This window comes from Dromiciops gliroides, chromosome 1 (assembly GCF_019393635.1).
Source record: "Dromiciops gliroides isolate mDroGli1 chromosome 1, mDroGli1.pri, whole genome shotgun sequence".
Classification (NCBI taxonomy): domain Eukaryota; kingdom Metazoa; phylum Chordata; class Mammalia; order Microbiotheria; family Microbiotheriidae; genus Dromiciops; species Dromiciops gliroides.
The window spans coordinates 164785057-164805070 of record NC_057861.1 but is presented as its reverse complement, the minus strand read 5'-3'; the positions used below and the strand labels follow the sequence as shown (position 1 = coordinate 164805070).

The 20014-nt window shown below is 42.6% G+C and overlaps 1 protein-coding gene across 1 annotated transcript; it reads right to left on the bottom strand.

The window, feature by feature from the left end:
• Positions 1–282: 282 nt before the first annotated feature.
• PPP1R3G (protein phosphatase 1 regulatory subunit 3G) lies at positions 283–4755 on the bottom strand. The gene has a single exon (XM_043970331.1). The coding sequence runs from the start codon at positions 4430–4432 to the stop codon at positions 3200–3202; it is 1233 nt and encodes a 410-aa protein (XP_043826266.1). The 5' UTR covers positions 4433–4755; the 3' UTR covers positions 283–3199.
• Positions 4756–20014: the final 15259 nt, after the last annotated feature.

The following is a 20014-nucleotide window of genomic DNA, read 5'->3' as shown; positions in this document are numbered from 1 at the left end:
GGTTCACTATTACATAAAGGCTGACATTCACCATTTAGGCTCAAATTCAGTAGCTGACCCATGTGACTTCAGAAATAGCTGAGGTCTGTCTCTGGAAGTTCAGTGTTTTTCTACGTTCCAGCAATGACAAAAGAAAGCACAGCAGAATTAGTTAATCAGATATTCAACCTTTAGTCACTGGAACTACATGGCTATTTTAAATTATTAAAATACCAAATGGAATAGCATTTACTGAAAAGGGGGTGGAATAATGCTGCAAAAAATACATCTCCAGTGTATATGTAGATAGACAGGTATTTCTTTAATGTGTTTGGGAACACATACATCTCCCATTCCTTTACTTCAGAGACAATACTGCATAGGCTTTGAATCATTATTTTAGCCCTTCTTAAAATCTCACATTTCATTATAAAATACTTATGTGATTTACAATAGAAACTGAGATTCTTCAAAATAAAACTGAAAATTTTCAATTGACTTCAAGTAATTTGCAAAGCTGTATCCTAATTTACACAAAATACATGGTTAATTGACAGTTCTTTTCACAGTTCAGTAGTTTTGAAAAACTAGTCTGCAAGTTTTCCCAGAGAACACTTGAAGATATCTTTTGGCTGTTAGCGATGTTTACATGTTTTTTGTTTTTTTAAGTGAGGCAATGGGGGTTAAGTGACTTGCCCAGGGTCACACAGCTAGTAAGTGTCAAGTGTCTGAGGCTGGATTTGAACTCAGGTACTCCTGACTCCAGGGCCAGTGCTCTATCCACTGCGCCACCTCGCTGCCCCTGATGTTTACATGTTGATAGTATGGACTATCCACTTTAAAGTAATGACTCGTTATTTTGTAATAATGGAGTAATTAATCTAAGAGGGATGAAAAAATAAAACCTCCAAAATTCCCATTTTTAAAAAGTCTCATTTGATTTTTAAGAGTATTTTGTTGTAAACGTCTATTGCTACAATCCATTCTTAAATTATTTTACATTTGAGTTGATGTGGGGTACATGACCCTCCATAATTTAATCTTTAATTACTTTCATTTTATGGAAATCAATCTAATGACATATCAATAGGAGATCCTAATTACCACAATGCATGTTCTTATTAATGTAATATTTGCTGATGCTAACCATAAAGATAAATTACACCTGTCCAAAAATAAATTCCCTAAGCATCTCTTCAGTATTGAATGCTTTGAGACAAGAAAATGTCAGAGAATCATCATGTTTTTCATGAAGCTACAAAGACTCCATGGATTGCTTGTGCCATATTTCAGATATACTAGTTTGTTATCTGGGATAAATTACTATAAATTAAAATGGAACTATCAAGTTAATAACAAATGGCACTAATAACACAGATGTGTTGATTTTTAGGTGGGAGTACTTATTCTAACCAAAATCACTAATGTAAACAGTTTGAAAGTATTGCCTATGAAAGACTTATTGCAAGTGGCAAAATCCACTAAGAAAAAGCTTAACTTGTGTTATGAGGGCAGTACTTTATTAAGAACAACTATTATCAACACAGATTAAAAAAAACTTACTGTTTCTCCATATTGTTTCAGGGATGCCCATAAATACTGTAAATAGTTATTATTCCACACATAACTAATTGTACTTGGATGAACGATGGAGCTCCATTTAGAGAAAATTGAAACTAGCACATAAACTAGTGAGGACAGATAGGTGAATTCAAGTTCTCATTAGGTAAGACTACCACCCCCTGCAGTCACAGAAAGATGGCTAGCTACATCACAATTCTAATTCTGACAACCAAGAATGCATTAAGAAGTCAGTCCAGCCTTAGAACTTAGGTCAATAAACCAGGTGGCAGTTGAGCAGGCTCCATTTTACTGATTTCACTAGCTATACTGGGTTTTATCACTTTTCACTGTCAAGTTATCTCTGAACTCCAGAAAAACAACCTTTAAACGCTTTTTTTGTACCTGGTCTTCAAACAGAATCCAACATTTCTAATTGCTAATAGCAGAACTGAATAGTAATCTAACAGCTGTTTAAAAGTCCCTGCCTATGGGCACCTACTAGAAATAGTTGTTTTTTCCCCTATTTGTGTACACAGGCCAACTAAATGATTGGCACTTCAATATAATCAACTAAACATAATGCTTTTAAAAAGTAGTTGCCCTCCAATTTTTAAAAATCTGTATTTTTAGCTAGGGATGGCAGAAATTAGGCATTTCAGTGCATAATGGAAAACCAGAGCTTTTCCACACTGGGGAGAGGGGAAGAGGTAAGCAAAGTTTTAAAATCACTGAGAATAATTAAAGTGCATATATTATCAACCCGACAAATCCTGTCAGTCAAGGCCTCTAAAACTTGAAGGCAGCAGAAGTAGGAAACGCAATTCAATGAGCATCCCATTGCCCTTAAAAATGCTGCTTTATAAAAAGCATTCATACAAAAATGGGTGAGTTGTACAGCTCCAAGTGTGGAGGTAAAGAATCCTGGGCATTTATCAGTTCACAGTGGAAGAAATCTGCATGTGCCTAAGTCCAGATCAACTATCGAGAATCCCTGGACAGATGGATTTTAAAGCACCCCATAAAGGATCTGTAGCACCCCATAGGCAGAGCCATCTTTTCCTATAATTTATTTAGAGTCTCTTTTCTCTGGGTCACTGTAGCCCATAGTTTCCGCAGAATGAGGCAGGTGAAATGTCTTCTGGTCAAAATAACTTTCTAGTCCCATACTTTACAGGACATCCCTTTCCCCAACTCAAAGAATGCTCTTCTGTTTCTCGATATTTCTGGAGACTCTCCTTCAACTTTCTTTATTCACAGGATCCACCTTGCTTGGAGAAAGAGGGATTGTTCGCGTACCTTGGGCTAGTATCTTCTTCCCAAAATTTCCAACCTAACACCCCCATAACAAGCAGCAGAGGCACAGCGTTTGACGTTTCTTTACCCTTCCTTCTTTTCTCTCTTCCTCCCCGCTCAAAAAAAAAAAATCCCAAGGAGTTTATAGGTGAGAAATGGGATCACGCAGAAAAATACTCACAAACTCACACCCCCAGCCTGAGTATGCACGTCACCAAAAGAGACTCAAAGTTTCTTGAGCTCGTCCCTGCCTCCTTCACTCGCTACCGCTCCCCAGTCCCCCCACCCCCACCCCCCAAAGTCTCCAAGTCTAACCACTGGACAAATGTTTGGGAGGAAGGGGAAAGGGGTGGAGATCTGCGGTTCAGTGAGGGCTCCCAAGGCTGTCCTCGGGAGGCACCTGCGCGGGATGTGGCAGCTGGCAGCGGCTGGGAGAATAGCTCAGGGTGTAGTTGGCCCCGGCGTTGTTGTCCCAGAACTCTCCCTGCGCGCAGCGGTAACAGACCGCGAAGTGGACAGCGAAGCTCTGCTGCTGCTGCTGCTCCTCCTCCTCCCCTATCAGTCCCGGAGGCAAATACAGGGAAAAGTGAAAGCGGTCCGCGTCCGGCTTGCAGGCTTCCCCAGCCCCCTCCTCAGATCTCCGGGTGCCTAGGTCTAGGCGGGCCAGCTCGGCGTTCTCCTCTTGTCCCTGCGCTTCTAGCTGTTCGGGCTGGCCGGGTTGCAGCGTAGCGGGCACGTCCAAGAAGGAGCGCCATTCGGTGAAGGTGTAGCGCACGGTCACTTCCCGGGGCCCGGCGCAGCGTAACACCCGGCCGGAGCCTTTCACCTCGCCGGCGGGAGACGCACCGCAGTCTACCTGCTCCAGGCACACTCGCTGCAGATGAAGGCGCTCCGAGGCAGCTCCGCCGGGGCCCGGCAGCTGGAAGAGAGGCTGCAGGCGGGGCAGCGCCGGGGTTGGGGCCGGAGTGGGGCGGCTCCCCTCCGACAGGAGCGGGGAGAAGGCCGCGGCCAGCAGGTCCCCAATCTGCTCCAGGTCCCGCTCCCGCATGGGAAAGCTCTTGAGGCGGGAGAACACAGCTGGGGGCACCTGCGGCTCCTCGGCCGCGCTGAAGTGCTTCACGCTGGCCAGGCTGAGCCCCAGAGAATCGGCGAACTGCACCCGCTTCTTGCACTTGGTGCAACAGGCGCCCGGGCTCAGCAGCTCCTCCTCTCTGTCCGTCGCGCCCCACTCGGCACTGGGATCCCGGGGCTGAGGCTGCAGCCTCTGCTGTTGCTGTTGCTGCTGCTGCAGTAACTTGGCTGCTTCTAGGATGGGGCCCGGAGGCAGGGATAAGGAGCGGGCGCGGCAGCAGCGGCGGGTATCCAGCAGCTCCTGCTCCAAGAGGCTGGCATCTTTTTCGGAGAGCTGGGGGCTGTCCCTAGGCAGAGGGGGAGGGCTCCGAGCCGGGGCGTCCGGGCAGTTGTGGCGCCTCTCGCCGCCACTCCCTCCTACCCTTAGGGTCTCTGGATCGGGGCTCTCCTCCGCTAGCTGTGGGTCTCCGTAGGGCATCGACCCCGAAGGCTCCAAACTCAGGATCTGGGGAGCCTGGGTCTCCATGGAACCACTGGGCCCCTACTGCGCGCCCCCGTGGGACTGCTAGATGGTGCAGTTTCTTTCGTCAGGTTTCTCCCGTGAACTCTGGGGCTAATCTTGGCCAACCTCGGGGTTTTATAGACTAGGGGCGCATGTAGAGGGAGAAAAGCTCTCTCCTACTTTCCCCCACCCTCCAAATCTGCCCAAGGCTTGGGCAGAGAGAGCTGTTTCACTTCGGAGTCTCCGGGTTTTAGCTGATGCTGACAAAGGAAAGGGGAGGAAAAGCAGGGGTGGGAGGAGGGAACCAACGGAAGGATAGCCCTTCTATGGATCCAGTATGGATCGAACCTGTGATGGGCTGTGGGAGGGACCCAGTTACTGGGAAAGGGGAGACTTTAACATCGCTCTACCTGGGGGGGGCGGGGTGGGGGTAGTCTCCCAGGGCAAGGTCTTCTGGGATGGATTCAACTCACGTGGCTCAATTTGGACACTTCAAAACAAGTACGCCACTTGGGAGGGGTTGGGGCGGGGGCGGGGCTATGGAATAACCCTGAGATAAGAGGGAGAATAAAACTACTTGGCCGCAAAACCAATTTGCCTTATTTTCCTCGAATGCCAACAGGAAACTTATTAGCTCTGTGACTCGGGCAAGTATTGGCCCCTCTGAAATTGTTCACTCCTCTGTATCATGAAAGTCACAACAGCATCATCTTAAATGATTATTGCATGGATCAAATAAGATGAAGTATGGAAAGCGCTTTACACATCTCAAAGGGCTGTATAAAATGTGAACTATGATTGTCTGAGAGTAGAGTAATTTATGCCATTTTCACTTCCCCCAGGGTTGCATTTTGGTTTTATAAAGTGACTGGAGAACAATTTCTCAGATGATTAACTACAGCAGTGAAAACCTCACGCATCCCTTTGCTGGTGATTGGTTTATCGGTTGCCTCCTGCAATTTCCCTCCTACAGATGGAAACCCATTTTGGCCCTGGGAATTATTCTGGGTATACATCTCTAATCCAAACCGGCAAACAAAGGAAAACGTCCGCAAAGGGCAGGTTAAGGCTCAGGTCCGTGGGGTCTGTGTTTTTGATGGGTTTGATTTTGATCGATAGATGGTAGGCTCTACCTACCCTCTCCTAGAAAATCTGGACGCTTTCATGCCCTATCCCCAGCCGAAACTACCTATCCCTCCACTTTATTATTTCTTAGTTGTTCCAAAAACTCCGAGATGCGGAGCTGGCCACGTCCCATACAGAAAGTAACTGGGATTCCTGCAGAAGGAAAACTGATCGGAGAGCCGAATATCTCTTTAAGAGGTCGCTTGAGGTGCAGATGAAATTTAGGAGGTAAGACATGCCTTCCTTTTCGGCTCCCGGAGATGCGCCGCACTAGGAATAGGGAGGTGAAGGAAAGGCCGAAATTGGAAGTCTCTGCGGAAGCCGAAGGGGGTGTGTAAACCGAGCAGGGGGGCGGTGTCTGGGGGGAGGCGGAGACCTCTGAAAGCGAAGGAAGTACAGTAAGACATTGACCACCGACTTCAGTGCACGTACCCTACCCTCTTCCTTTTCCCCTCCCGCCCCGGCTGCCGGCTGCGGTGCAAGCACACAACCCGGATCAAACTCGTTGCCTGGTTCTCCGCTAGGGCGCTAGCGAGTAGCCGAACTTCTAGGGCCGTGCACGAACTGCCCAGTGGTAGGAGGGCGGAACAGCCCTGAGAACTGAAGCAAGGCTGGGGGGAAGAGAAAGAGGCTGTCTGTGCAAAGTTGGCCTGGGCTAGAGTGTTGCCTCTCCAGCTAGACACAACCCATCTTCCTGGGCGCCTCTTAATCCTGGCACCTTTCCAAAGTACATGCCCTCAGACAGAAGCTGATTTTCGCTAAGCCTTATCAACCTCCCCTGCCCAAGCTTGGTCTGGCAAGGACAGTTTGTGGCTCCACGAACCAAGCAAAAGGTCTAGAAGGAGGGCGCGCTCCCCCCCCCCCTTCAGTTTACTTTGGTCTCCACTTCCACTGGGGAACCCGGGAAGTCTTTAAACACTAGAAGGGGTTTATGGTTAGATCGCTTTTGGTTACAGAGAAACTACTAACGTGTATAGACGTAGGGAAGAAGGCACGAGATTTTCTGATTAGTATTTCTCAACAAAAACTCAAACCACTTTGTACCAAAATTATTTTAAGCAATTTTTTCACTTCTCGGGGTAAAACGGATTAGGAGCAAGAAGATTAAAAAGGTGGGTGACTAAATTTGTGCAGTAGAAAGGACGAAATGAGATACACCAAGCACTTGTTCCCCCACCCTCACTCCCTCAACCCCTTGTAGTTAGGCAGGACTCGAAGAATTCACAGGGAAATTGTTCGATCCCAACGTAAGGTTTGGCTGGAATTTAGCTCGTTTCCAGGTTTAACTAACGACTTGGGTGAGGGTCCTTACATTTTCCCAGAGCATTTTGTCAGGCTCCTTTCTTTGCCCTTATTCTCACCCCATGTTTTGTGTAAACTGCCCTCATATATCATAGGTATTTAATAAAAAAGCTCTCCCTCCCGCTTCTCTCCCACCGCACACCTTCTTTTTATTTATTGATTGATTTGTTACAACAAACATTTATTTTATTTTTTCCAGTTACACGTAAGGGAAGTTTTCAACATTCATTTTCATAAGATTTAGAGTTCCAAATTTTTCTCCCTCCCTCCCTCCCTTTCTTCCCTCCCTCCACAAGACAGCGACCAGGTAATATATGTACAATCTACAAGTGCTCTTTTTATCAGTTCTTTCTATGGGGGTGGATAGTAAGCTTCATCATTAGTCCCTTGGGATTGTCTTGGATCGTTGTATTGCTGAGAGTAGTTAAGTCATTCACAATTGCTCATTGAACAATACTGCTATCACTATGCATAATACCCTCCCAGTTCTGCTCACTTCACTATACATCAGTTCATGAGTCTTTTCAGGTTTTTCTGGGATCATCCTGTTTGTCATTTCCTATAGCACAATACCATTCCACTACAATCATATACCACAGCTTCTTCAGTCATTCCTCAATTGATGGACATTCCCTTGATTTAGCCTTAGCCTTAGCCACCACAAAGAGATGCTATAAATATTTTTGTACAATTTTCCCCCTTTTCTTTTTCATGATTACTATTGTTAACTGTTTCCCTTCCATCCTATTCCCTTCCCTATGATATTTATTCTATTATTCATCTTCTTTCATCCTATCCCTCTTCAAAAGGGATTTGCTTCTGTCTGTCCCTTCCTCCAATCTGCCCTTCCTTCTTTTGCCCCTCTTTCTTTATCCCCTTCCCCTCCTATTTTACCCGCAGGGTTAGAGAGATTACTCCATCCAATTGAGTGTGTATGTTATTCCCTCAATTCTGATGAGTATTAGGCTCATTTACTGCTCAGATTAAATAGATTACTCCACCCAGTTGTGTGTGTGTGTGTGTGTGTGTTAATCCCTCCTTGAGCCAATCCTGATGAGTTTAAGGTCTTTGAGCCTTTTCTGATGAGTGTAAAATTCATTTACTGCCCTGCTCCTCCGCTATCTCTTCCCCCACTCCATAAGCCTTTTCCTGTTTCTTTCATGTAGGATTTCACCTCTGCCCTTCCCTCTCCCCCAGTGCATTCCCCTCACTCCTCCATTTAACCCTAAAGATGTCATCATGGTGACACAGTGGACAAAGCATCCACCCTGGACCCAGGGGGATCTCAGCCATAACCTAGTCTCAGACACAAGACAGTTACCCACTGCACCACCCCAGGTATGTCCCCCAACTCCAGTTTTTTATGGTTCTCTAAAGTCTTGTATTTGAAAATCAAATTCTCTGTTTTGATTAAGTGCTCTATTAGTAGTATACTATCTGTGTTTCCTAACTAAGAACTCAAGGGTTTTTAGATTTGGTCCCCAGCATGGCAGCTGCTCTCATGTGTAAGATGCACTCTCTAGCCTCAGACTTCTAAAACTACAGTTTAGGCATCTTTGCTGATGGGCTTCCCTTTTAATGGTATAGTAAATACCCTAACCCTAAAATAGAACAGTAAAAAATGTAGCTTCAAAACACCACCTCACATAAATCTGAACTGTACTCATGGAAGAGTGAACATAAACTTAGGAGGCAAATATATAGGAAGTAAACATGATCAGGGCAACTCATGTCTCTAGTACTGCAGAGCCCCAATGATCCTAGAGTCTTTCTTCATGCTGCTTACCATGGAATCTGTGTCTCTTCAAGACAAGCTGCTGGATTTACTTAGGTCTGTTTCTTTCCACAGCTATATTCTCAACTGCCAAGGTTAGTTCTCTCTCAAATCCACAGCCAGCTCTCTTCACTGCTGCCAGAGATCTCATTCCCTGAAGCAGTTTTTGCCTTAAAGTCTGTCTTTCTGTATATATCTGGAGAATGTATTTCTCTGCTCCTATCTCTAATCACTTGACTCAATTCCTGCTGGATGTTATTTCCTTTTGAATGAATAATTCCACTGAAAAATGCCATTGTTGATGGAATTAGGAGAATAAGAAATAAATCTCCTCCTCTCCACCCTCACAGATGAATAATAATTTCCTCTCAGGGGGTTGGCTCTAGTTGGATTGCTGACTCCTGTCTGAATATAGAGCTGACAAGCTTAACTTCTTCTTCTTCTTCTTCTTCTTCTTCTTCTTCTTCTTCTTCTTATTATTATTATTATTATTATTATTATTATTATTATTATTATTGCAGGGCAATGAGGGTTAAGTGACTTGCCCAGAGTCACACAACTAGTAAGTGTTAAGTGTCTGAGGCCAGATTTGAACTCAGGTCCTCCTGAATCCAGGGCCGGTGCTTTATCCACTGCGCCACCTAGCTGCCCCAAGCTTAACTTTTTAAACACAGCCAGAGGAGTGACCAGCTTTCAGCCAACCAATGGAAGTTGCCCCTTCCAATTCAACAAAGGAACTTTTCCTTCAATTTGTGAAGGCATGTAGAAAGTACACATTTCTTTACATTTTGCTTAATACCTAATTATTTGTCCCTTGTTTTCTGTGGTCATATCCTGAGCTAGGACCAGCTCTTCCCACTAACCTCCCTTATATATTCAAGGGAGCTTATTTAGGTCTCCTTTCAGGGGGAACTGACATTCAAAATAGGACCCTGCTACAATATTAATTCTTAATTTTTATAATAAAACTAAAGTCTCAAAACTATGTTTCCATAAGACCATGAGTATTGATAAATGAAACAGGCCAGAGGACCACAAAGAGAAAGGAAATGAAACTTTTGTTAGCATTTCTATCACTAGGATTCTTCATCATTACTTGCAGTACTACATTTGAACCTTAACACCTGATAGCTATGTAACAATACCTAAGAAGACAAAGTTGGCAAATGTGGTTGGACAAGACCAGGGACATGCTGTGACAATTGAGGATATCAGTCATTTAAAAAAATTTTTTCTTGGCAGGGCAGTGAGGGTTAAGTGACTTGCCCAGGGTCACACAGCTAGTGTCAATGAAAGATGAGGCTGGATTTGAACTCAGGTACTCCTGAATTCAGTGCCGGTGCTTTATCCACTGTGCCACCTAGCTTCCCCCAAGGGTATCAGTCATTTAAAAAAATATATCAGAAGAGAACAGAAAACCTTTCTCAAATTATTTTCTATGGAAACAAACACAGTTGCCTGGAGGGTACAGAAAATAAAATTTTGTTGTGTTTACAGTTTCATGACTAGAAAAAAAATCACTTATCAAAACAAAATGGAGCTTCAGTGGTTCTCCTCCAGCAAAGAATTTCTCATACAAATGGTAAGATCACATAAAATTTCCTTAATAAATGCAACCACAGAGATAATTTGGCTCAAAAGCCCTTTCATTATTAATTTCCAGGGAGACATAAAACAGAAAGATGTATGTTTGCCAGAAGTATTTTCCACTATTGTGTAGCATTTTCCGTATGAGCTCTGAACTGATCCAACCATTCTGGAGAGCATTTTGGAACTATGCCCAAAAAGCTATAAAACTACATGCCCTTTGATCCAGCAATACCACTGCTAGGTCTCTATACCAAAGAGATTGTTTTAAAAAGGGAAAAAGACCTATTTGTACAAAACTATTTATAGCAGCTCTTTTTGTGGTGGCTAAGAACTGAAAATCAAAGGAATGCCCATCAATTGGGGAATGGCTAAATGAGCTGTGGTATATGATGATTATTGAATATTATTGTGCTATAAGAAATGACAAGCAGAATGATTTCAGAAAGGCCTGGAAAGACTTGTATGAACTGATGTATAGTGAAAGGAGCAGAACCAAGAGAACATTGTGCACAGAGACAGCAATATTGTTTGATGAAGAACTATGAAAGCCTTAATTATTCTCAACAACACAATGATCCAAGACAATCCCAAAGGACTAATGATGAAACATACTATCCACCTCGAAAGAAAAAACTGATATTGATGAAACACAGACTGAAGCATGCTATTTTTCTTCTTTCTTTCATTTTTTCTTTTATTCAAGTTTTCTTACTTGTCCCCAAAGTGACTAATATGGTAATGTTTTACGTAATTGAATATGTATAACCTATATCTGATTGCTTACCAACTCAGGAAGGGGGAGTGAAGGGAGGGAAGAAAGAAAAAAAATTGGAACCCAAAACTATAAATAAAAATTTTTTTTACATTAAAAATATCAGTTGGCTATTCCAAATCTTTTCATCCCTCCTTAAGCCTTCTTGGCACCCCCTGTTCCCATCCTTTCAAGCTGAGGATCTTGCCTCATCTTTCATTGAAAAATTGAGACCATTCCTTAAAAGTTCTCTCCTCCTTTTCTCCCATGACTCAGGTGGCTTCTACTACCTCTTCTTTTACCCCTGTCTCAAGTGAAAAATTTGCTCTTCTCTTTGGCAAGGAATATTGTTCTACATGTGCAAGTAATCCCATTCCAACCCATCTTCTCCAGCAGTTTACCCCTTCTACTTTCTCAGCTTTCTCATTCATCTGCAATATATGTGTGTGCATATATGTATATAGTTTGTTTGCTTGTTGTCTCCCCCATTAAATTGTGAGCAAGGGAGAAAATTTTCTCAGGCTCTGCAGACAGTGTACTTTCTGATATCATTCTCCCAGAGTGAGAGAGGATCTCCCCATCAAGGAAGTATCATGTGACCAGCAGAAGCATCTTCAGGTTGTGGAGCCAGACTGGAGGTTAGGGAGGGGGCAGTCTCTAATAGCATTAGTTAGCCTAGTCCTTCCTCTGACTCTTAGTTTGGCCCTTTTCCTCCAGTTCTTGTGCACTCCTGGGGGGTTGAGAGTGTCTTTTGATAATGCCACTGAATTGAGCCCCCACTCTTGATATGTATTTTCTTCCACCAACTGTGATTGATGTCCCAGTTCCATTAAGCCAATTAATATAAATTAGCTTTTGCAAAAGGATAGTAACTTCAAAGGTATAGCAAGAACAGAAGTACAAACATTCTCCTCCCCCCACCAAATAACTTATGGGCACATTCTCCCCTGTAATACCTCAATGTCTGGGAGACTAGGCTCAGACTTAACAGTTTCTACATAGCATTGGCCCCACCAGTTTCAGGTCCAAATGCCAAAATTCTGATGAATGAGTTCTCATCTCTACCACAGCTTGGTCCCAAAGGTTGCTCCTTGTCCTTGGACATTGATTCTGGACTGGCTGATAACCCTGGCATGGACTCAACTGTCAGACTCTCAGACTCCTAGACTTTGGGTGGCTTACTCTGTTGAAAGGTCAGAGCTTCGAACTCCCTTCACCTAAAAGGAAAACACAAACCATAAAGCAAAGAAACAACACCCATATTCATGGGACCCTATATTGGACACATATTGAAGGAGAAGATCCAATAGTATTATCTCTCACATGATGCCATCATCTAGGTAGAAGTCACAGGAAGATAAAAACCCAACCAAAGGCCAGAGGAAGGACTAGATTAACTAATAACCTTTTGAATGATCTGCCTTTCCCTAGTTCTGGCTTTACAACTGCAACCAATCAAAAAGACTGCCATTTACCAGATAGCAGACCAGAACAAGTTACAGAATGTCTACATGCTCCAAAATCTTTTGTACACCTTCATGACTCTCCTGGAAGCCTACTCCCCAACCTCTTCTACATGAAGAATTGGATTGGCAACATTCTGTGTGTATTCTAAGCATATTCTCTGTGAAAATGGATACTTTGATTTGTTTGAGCCCCCAATTATCCAGGTAACTGAGAAGAGCTGTATGAGGACTGAATATTAGATAAGATACAGGGTGGTTTGACATACCAACAATCCTTTGCAGTGACTGAAAGTAAACCCAGGTGGATGTTCAAAAAATCAGCAACTCTGAGGCCAATGAAGCTCATCCCAGCCTTGAAGCCAACTCAGAGCCATTTAGTGGTTTATGGACCTTCAAGAGACATCCTTATCCTCAGAGACTCCATTAACTGTTGGTTATGGGGCTCTCAGATACATCCTGTTTTGTGGTTTTTGGAGACATCCTATTATCTTGTCTTTGCTGAAGTTTTGAATGGGCAGTTCTACTTATCACCAAGAACGTCTTCTGATTTGTGTATCAAAGGGCCATAGCTCTGACAATTGGAATTCTTCATTCCCTTCATTTCCTGGATCTCTCCCTCCCCTTGGAAATGGGGTTTCCTGCCTAAGATCTACCCAAATTCCCACCCTTTTTCCTTCCTTTGTTTAGAAAGTATAAATGCCTCACTCTTTCCAACTCCTCTTTGAACAGGTGAGGACACCAACTCACTGTTTCAGCTTGCAAACTTCTTCTTCTCAGGTAATAAATGCATTTATAATCTGTGTAAACTGTGATCAGACTCTGGTTGATTCCAGGTCCCCCTTCTTGGACCTGGGGTTTCTTCCATTTAACAGTTCACAAGTTTTGTTTGCTTTTTCTTTTTTTTTTAGCGAGGCAATTGGGGTTAGGTGACTTGCCCAGGGTCACACAGCTAGTAAGTGTTAAGTGTCTGAGGCCGGATTTGAACTCAGGTATTCCTGACTCCAGGGCCGGTGCTCTATCCACTGTGCCATCTAGCTGCCCCCTTGCTTTTTCTTTAACACTTCATATAATAGCTCTCACAGTATAGTGGGGGTGTAACACATCACCAGGACAGAAACTACAGGTTTGGGGTTTAGGTCAGTGTTCCAGATGAGAGGCAGACTCCGTTCTATACCACTTTCCCAACATTGATTTTTAGGCATTTTGCTGCTGGAAGGATAACCTCACAGTGTTTTAGACCTTGGCTAGCCATATGTATAAGTAGGTGAAGCAGTAGAGAGAGTGCTGGGCCTGAAGTCAGACATGACTGAAAAATGACTAAAAATCAATAAAAATGTGCCTCAGCAGGTAGGAGAGAAAAATGACCTTTCCTTCTTTGCTTTACTTTATCTCTGTCCCTTTCTCTCACTTGTTAACTTATCCTGGAGAATGGGAGGGGGTTTTAGGATTGAGAAACTGGTGAAGCTTGAAACCCAGAGCTTTGCAGTTATTGAATGAATAATCATTAGGTTGGCTACTGCATGTTGCAGAGCCTTCAGAGATTAAAGGGCAGAGCAAATGTTCACCTTGGGGTTGAGGGAGATAACCCATGGATAGCCAGACACAGCAAACAGGAAGTAAAGGTAAAGAAAAGATTAAGCTTTAGGGCATTTCCAAATGACCCAGCTCAAGCTCCAAAAAAAACTTGGCTGTCTTAAGGCCAAGAATCTCCTACTGAGAATAGGAAGATTCTTACCTAAGACTCAGAAAAAGAAAAGATGGTTCACTTAGTGGAGAACAGGTTCATTAGTGGGTTGTTGTTGTTGTTTTTTTCCTTCTCTGTGGAGTGATGTTGTTGGTCCTAAGACTGAGATAGGAGTGGCTGCTTTTCTTTTCTTTTTTTCCCCAGTTAAAAAATGTCAAGACAACTGAAATAATAACAGCTCAGATTATATATATGTATATACATATATATATATATATATATGTGACATCTTCCCTAGTAATTATATGTGTATGTATCTATCTATTTATTTGTAGGTTCACATATTTACAATTCAAACACAAAGAGCTGATGGCTCTTTTAGGCATTTTGCTACTGGAAGGATAACCTCACAGTGTTTTAGACCTTGGCTGGCCATATGTATAAGTATATAAACATGGATATTATTAGATCATCATTTCTTGGCATTAAAAATCATTGAAGTGTAACTTTTTTGGGGGGCAGGGCAATGAGGGTTAAGTGACTTGCCCAGGGTCAAACAGCTAGTTAAGTGTCAAGTGTTCAAGGCTGGATTTGAACTCAGGTCCTCCTGAATCCAGGGCCGGTGCTTTATCCACTGTGCCACCTAGCTGCCCCCAAAGTATAACTTTCTAAAGGAACCTGAGATCAAGGTTATAAATCCCTGGATGCAAATATTCTTGAAGGGCAGCTAGGTGGAGCAATGGAAAAATGACTTGCCCAGGATCATACACCTAGTAAGTTCAAATAAGGTGCAGTGGATAGAGTGCCAGATGCTACAGTCAGGAAGATTCATCTTCTTGGGTTCAAATCTGGCCTTAGACATCTACTAGTTATGTGACCCTGGGCAATTCACTTAGCCCTGTTTGCCTCAGGTTCCTCATCTGTAAAATGAGTGAGAGAAGGAACGGCCAACTGCTCCAGTGTCTCTGCCAAGAAAACCCTCAATGAGGTCATGAAGAGTCACACGCAACTGAAAAACAACTGAGCATCAACAAAAATGTCCCTGGAAAATCAACTATCAAATTAAATGTATTATAATTCAATCTCTGTTTTTGTGTTTTAGTGGCCTGCTTTAAACTGCTAGAAATGCATAAGAGGTTAATAAAAAGGTCCTTAAATTTCTTCTGAGCTCTCAAAGAATAGCAAAACAAACGACAAAACCAACCTTGCTCTTTCCAATAAATACTGCTGTAAAGACTATATTCACTCTTCTAATAAAAACCAATATTTAATATTGGAAACTGTTTGAGATAAGGAAGAAAATTTTAAAGTATGTTTCTTTAATGTTTCAAAGGGATAACTTGTGGGGCAGCTAGATAGAACAGTGGATAGAGCACCAGCCCTGGAGTCAGGAATACCTGAGTTCAAATCTGGCCTCAGACACTTAACACTTACTAGCTGTGTGACCCTGGGCAAGTCACTTAACCCCAATTGCCTCACTAAAAAAACCCAAAAAAACCCCAAAACAAAGGGATAACTTGTAACCTTACCAAAAACCAGAACCAAACATGGTTTTTCTCAGCCTCCCAATCACATCAGCCAAAGGCCACCAGATAAAGTGCCAGAAAGAGATGGGTAACACTTCCTAAGACAATTTATTTCTTGAATATGATTTTATATAACAAACAAATGTATAAACATGCAGTCCAAACTTTAGGCTGTATTAATAGGCTTAAAGCCAGTGAAGACCTCAGCACTTGGATAAACATAAGGCTAAACATAGAAGGCAAAGTAAGGAACTAGGCTAAAAGTTTTTCTTAGCTGCCAGTGTTGGCTCCTTCAGTCTCTGGCTGCACCTCCCTCTTTTCCCCCACTCCACCTCTAACCACAAACTTCCCACCCTTTACCCTCCCCCAATATTTTATTAAAGCACCATTTATAATGTTACAGTTAAGCAATTCTACTGTAAACAAAAAATTTCAGAGCTCTGCAGCTCAGCTGTAAAAACTTACTTGTGAGTCAAAAGAGGGCCTTAGCGATCTCACTTTCATGGATCTACATCACAGAAGTGTTAAGACCAGTGCTTTTCAGGCTGATGTTTAACTCACTGAACTGTCCTTATTTCAAGTGTAAAGGTCAGATTTACCCTCACTAAAAGTGTCCTGGTGCACATTTGCAGTAACCATTTCTTAGTAGTGGCTTTTCTAATAGAAACATAAAAAGCCTCGGGTTTTTCATTAAAAGGGCATGGAAGTACCCTCTCTTGTCATGAGGAAAAGAGAGCACTGTAACCAATGACTATAGCTGAAGCCATATGATAGGAGTGGAGAGGAACTCTCCAGTGACATGCCCAGTCGAGCTGTGCTTGGCAATAGCAGCTGGAGACCATGAATCCAGGAAGCAATGTCCAGTGAAGCAACATTCAACAGAGGAGTATCCCTGGAAGATTATAGATCTAGTGGAGGTTGACCTGGTGGAGACTGTCTTTGTGGTTCAATCATTCCAGTTGTATACAACTCTTCATTATCCCATGGTTTGACATTTCCCTCCCCAACTCATTTTACAGATGAGGAATTGAGGCAAACAGGGTTAAGGGACTAGCCCTCACATCTATCTGAGGCTGGATTTGAACTCAGGTCTTCCTGAGCCCAGGGCCTGCATTCTGTGCACTATGGCACCACATAGCTATCCAAGAGACTGTCTAGCAGCAGCTATCACAGAAGAAGCCTAGTGGGAACAGTGTGATCTCAACTGTCTTCGGATGCTGCCAATGCCTCAGATATCAAGATGATTTAAGTCACCGACCCAACATAAGCAAGAATGTTTACTTAGATTGAGAGGATACAGTTGTCAAACACAGGACAAAAATACACATTAGTGGATCTAGTTCTGGTTCAAGTTCATTTCATTTGAGCACCTCCTTTGCTTTACTTTTTCTCCATGTAGACGATGTTTGGGTGGAGGCTTTCCTAGGGTTCCTAAGGGACAACTTAAATTTCATCTTCTATAGGAAGCCTTTCCCAACCCCTCCGAATTCTGTTGCTTTCCCTCTATTATGTCCTATTTAGCCTGTACATAGTTTGTATGTTTGCTAGTTGGCTTCCCCATTGGATAGTGAGCTCCTTGAGGGAAGGGTCTGTCTTTTGCCTCTTCTTTTGACCCCAGGTCTTAGAACAGTGCCTGACATGTAGTAAGTGCTTAATAAATGCTTAATGATTGCCTGAAGGCAACTATGACTAGCATGGATTAGACCCATCTGCCATGTCTGATGGGCTTGTGGTCTGCCTTGGTGGCTTACCCATATAAGTACCCACGATCATAGGCACATCAGATCATGGGCATATCAATGGTGCAAAGCCTTTTATTATGTACAAAATAAAAAATCCTTTACACTCTTGTTACCTACCCCTGATTCCCATGTGGTTTATAACCCTATCTACTCCATAACCTGGGGGCTTCCCTCTTAAAATGCTACCCATATCACAGGGCCTGCTCAAACCCAGGTTATATGTATAGGCTTAGAAATTGCCTACCATAGCATAGCTAGAAGACATCAATACCTTTGAGGCATCACGGGCATGAACTGCTCCCTTAGGTTTTCTCTAGATGTGTGCCTTTCTTTAGATGCACCTTAGTTGCAGATGTTCCATACATGTTCATCCCTCTACACGTGTCCCCATTCCACATGTGTGCCAATTTTTTTCTGTTGAATGTGCGTGTATCTGTGAAGAATTGTACCCCCCCAGGCATATAAACAGGAAATGCTTTATTACTACTATTTTCACAATGTCATTTCATCAAACACTTTTGTGCTAATTAGGTCCTCTAACTATCACCAGCAAGCACACTGGTGAGGGTTGGTGGCCTTTGGTTTTAGTGAATTTGAAACAACAGAACACCTTGAATGTTTGGTAGTCTTTTATGGAATCCCCACTGTATGAGTTGAAGCTAAGATATATGTTTTTCTTGTTTAGTTGTTTTCAGTCATGTCTGACTTTTGTAACCCCTTGTGGAGTTTTTTTTTTTTTTTTACGGGGCAATGGGGTTAAGTGACTTGCCCAGGGTCACACAGCTAGTAAGTGTTAAGTGTCTGAGGCCAGATTTGAACTCAAGAACTCCTGAATCCAGGGCCGGTGCTTTATCCACTGCGCCACCTAGCCACCCCAGGAGTTTTCTTGGCAAAGATATTGGAGTGGTTTGCCATTTCCTTCTCCAGCTCATTTTATAGATTAGGAAATGAGGCAAACAGGGTTAAGTGATTTACCCAGGGTCACAAAAATAGTAAGTGTCTCAGGCCAGAATTGAACTAAGGTTTTCCTGACTCCAGGCCTGGAAGTCCATCCACCATACTACCTAGCTTCTCCCTAGCAGTTATGCTTATAACTTAATAGCTCTTTCCTTCTAAATCTGAAAGAACTGGGGTACTAATCAAACAGAATCAGACTCCTCCACTCTAACCACCTCGTTAATTTTGACATAGACAATGTTGCACTATTTAAAAGGCATCCTCTGCTAAGAGAGGAAACTCTAAGCATTACAAAGTAGTTATTCAGCACTTTAAGGGAGTCACTTATTAATTAAAAAAACTTTCCCCAGATTAACTATTAATTAAGAGGCATATGCCAGGGAGTGTTTGCTGACTAAGGTGGTTTGTTTATTACTACAACAAAAGGCAACCGAGGGAATATCAATAACTACCAGCCCAAATGCCTACTATCTCATCTACATAAAATATTTATGAGAACAATCCACATGCATATCAAAGACTTCCTTGAAGAGGGTATTAAAATGAACGAGACTGGCTTTTGCAAGCGACATTCCACTGCAGACCACATTTTTATCATCATTCAATAATTGAAAGATGTAGAGAATATAAAATTCCCAACAATGGTTATTGTTTGTTGACTCTAGGGGAAAAAAAGAATTTGATTCAGTAGAACAAAATATTGCCTTAAAGGTCCTCCTCCTATAAGTTGCCTGCCATCCTTACATCAAAATTTTACAAGATTCTTTGAAGAATATAACAACAGAGATAACTTTACTGATTCATCTCCTGGTTTCACTAATAAACCAGGCATAAAAGGGACATGTTTTCTTACCAAAGACATCCATCTCTATCATGGGGATGATACAATGTAAAGACCAGCTTGAAGGGGGATTTCTGATATCTTCATAGAGTCCTGTCTACAGATGGCATTATGCTAATTCCACCAAACCCTGAAACGTTGAAGAGATGCTTAGGTGAGATCCATAATCACTCAAAAAAATTTTGCCTCTCTAGCAAAGGAAAACCAAGTGGATAAAGAATGCCTGATGTCTAGATTATGATAGCTTAAGACTCATTCATCTGTGTGCATAAACACACATATGTATGTAATCTTGGACAGATACTACAAATGGACAATGAATTAGGTCTGGAATGGAATAGGACAAGAGCAGGCTGAATTGACTTTCATTAATTTCAAAGGTTTTTTAATGTCCCCAAACTTGAAACAAAGGCTTTTCTTTCATATACCAGTATTATTCAAGTGTTATTGCATGACATAAACACATGAAACATTGGAGTATCCAAAGAATTGAAAATTAAGATTGCCCAGAGGACAATGGAAAAGCACATGATGGGTACAAACAGGGAATATGAAGGAGAAGCAGAGTAAAGGATGGCATCGAAAAAATGTATGAGAGAAAAAAAGAAGGGCTGGGGGCTCATCATGGCAGTGAGAGAAAGGAATAACCAATGGATAACACACATGTTCCATGGATATCCTCATGATGTTAAGAGATAAGTGAACTTTCTGGGCAAACTTGTGGAAGGACATGGACAAGAACTGTACATAATGGTCAGGCATGGATGGGTTAAGATCTGTATCACTGAAGACAGTATCCACATAAATCCATTTATGAGTATGTTAGCAAGTTCATTTTATTGGTAGAC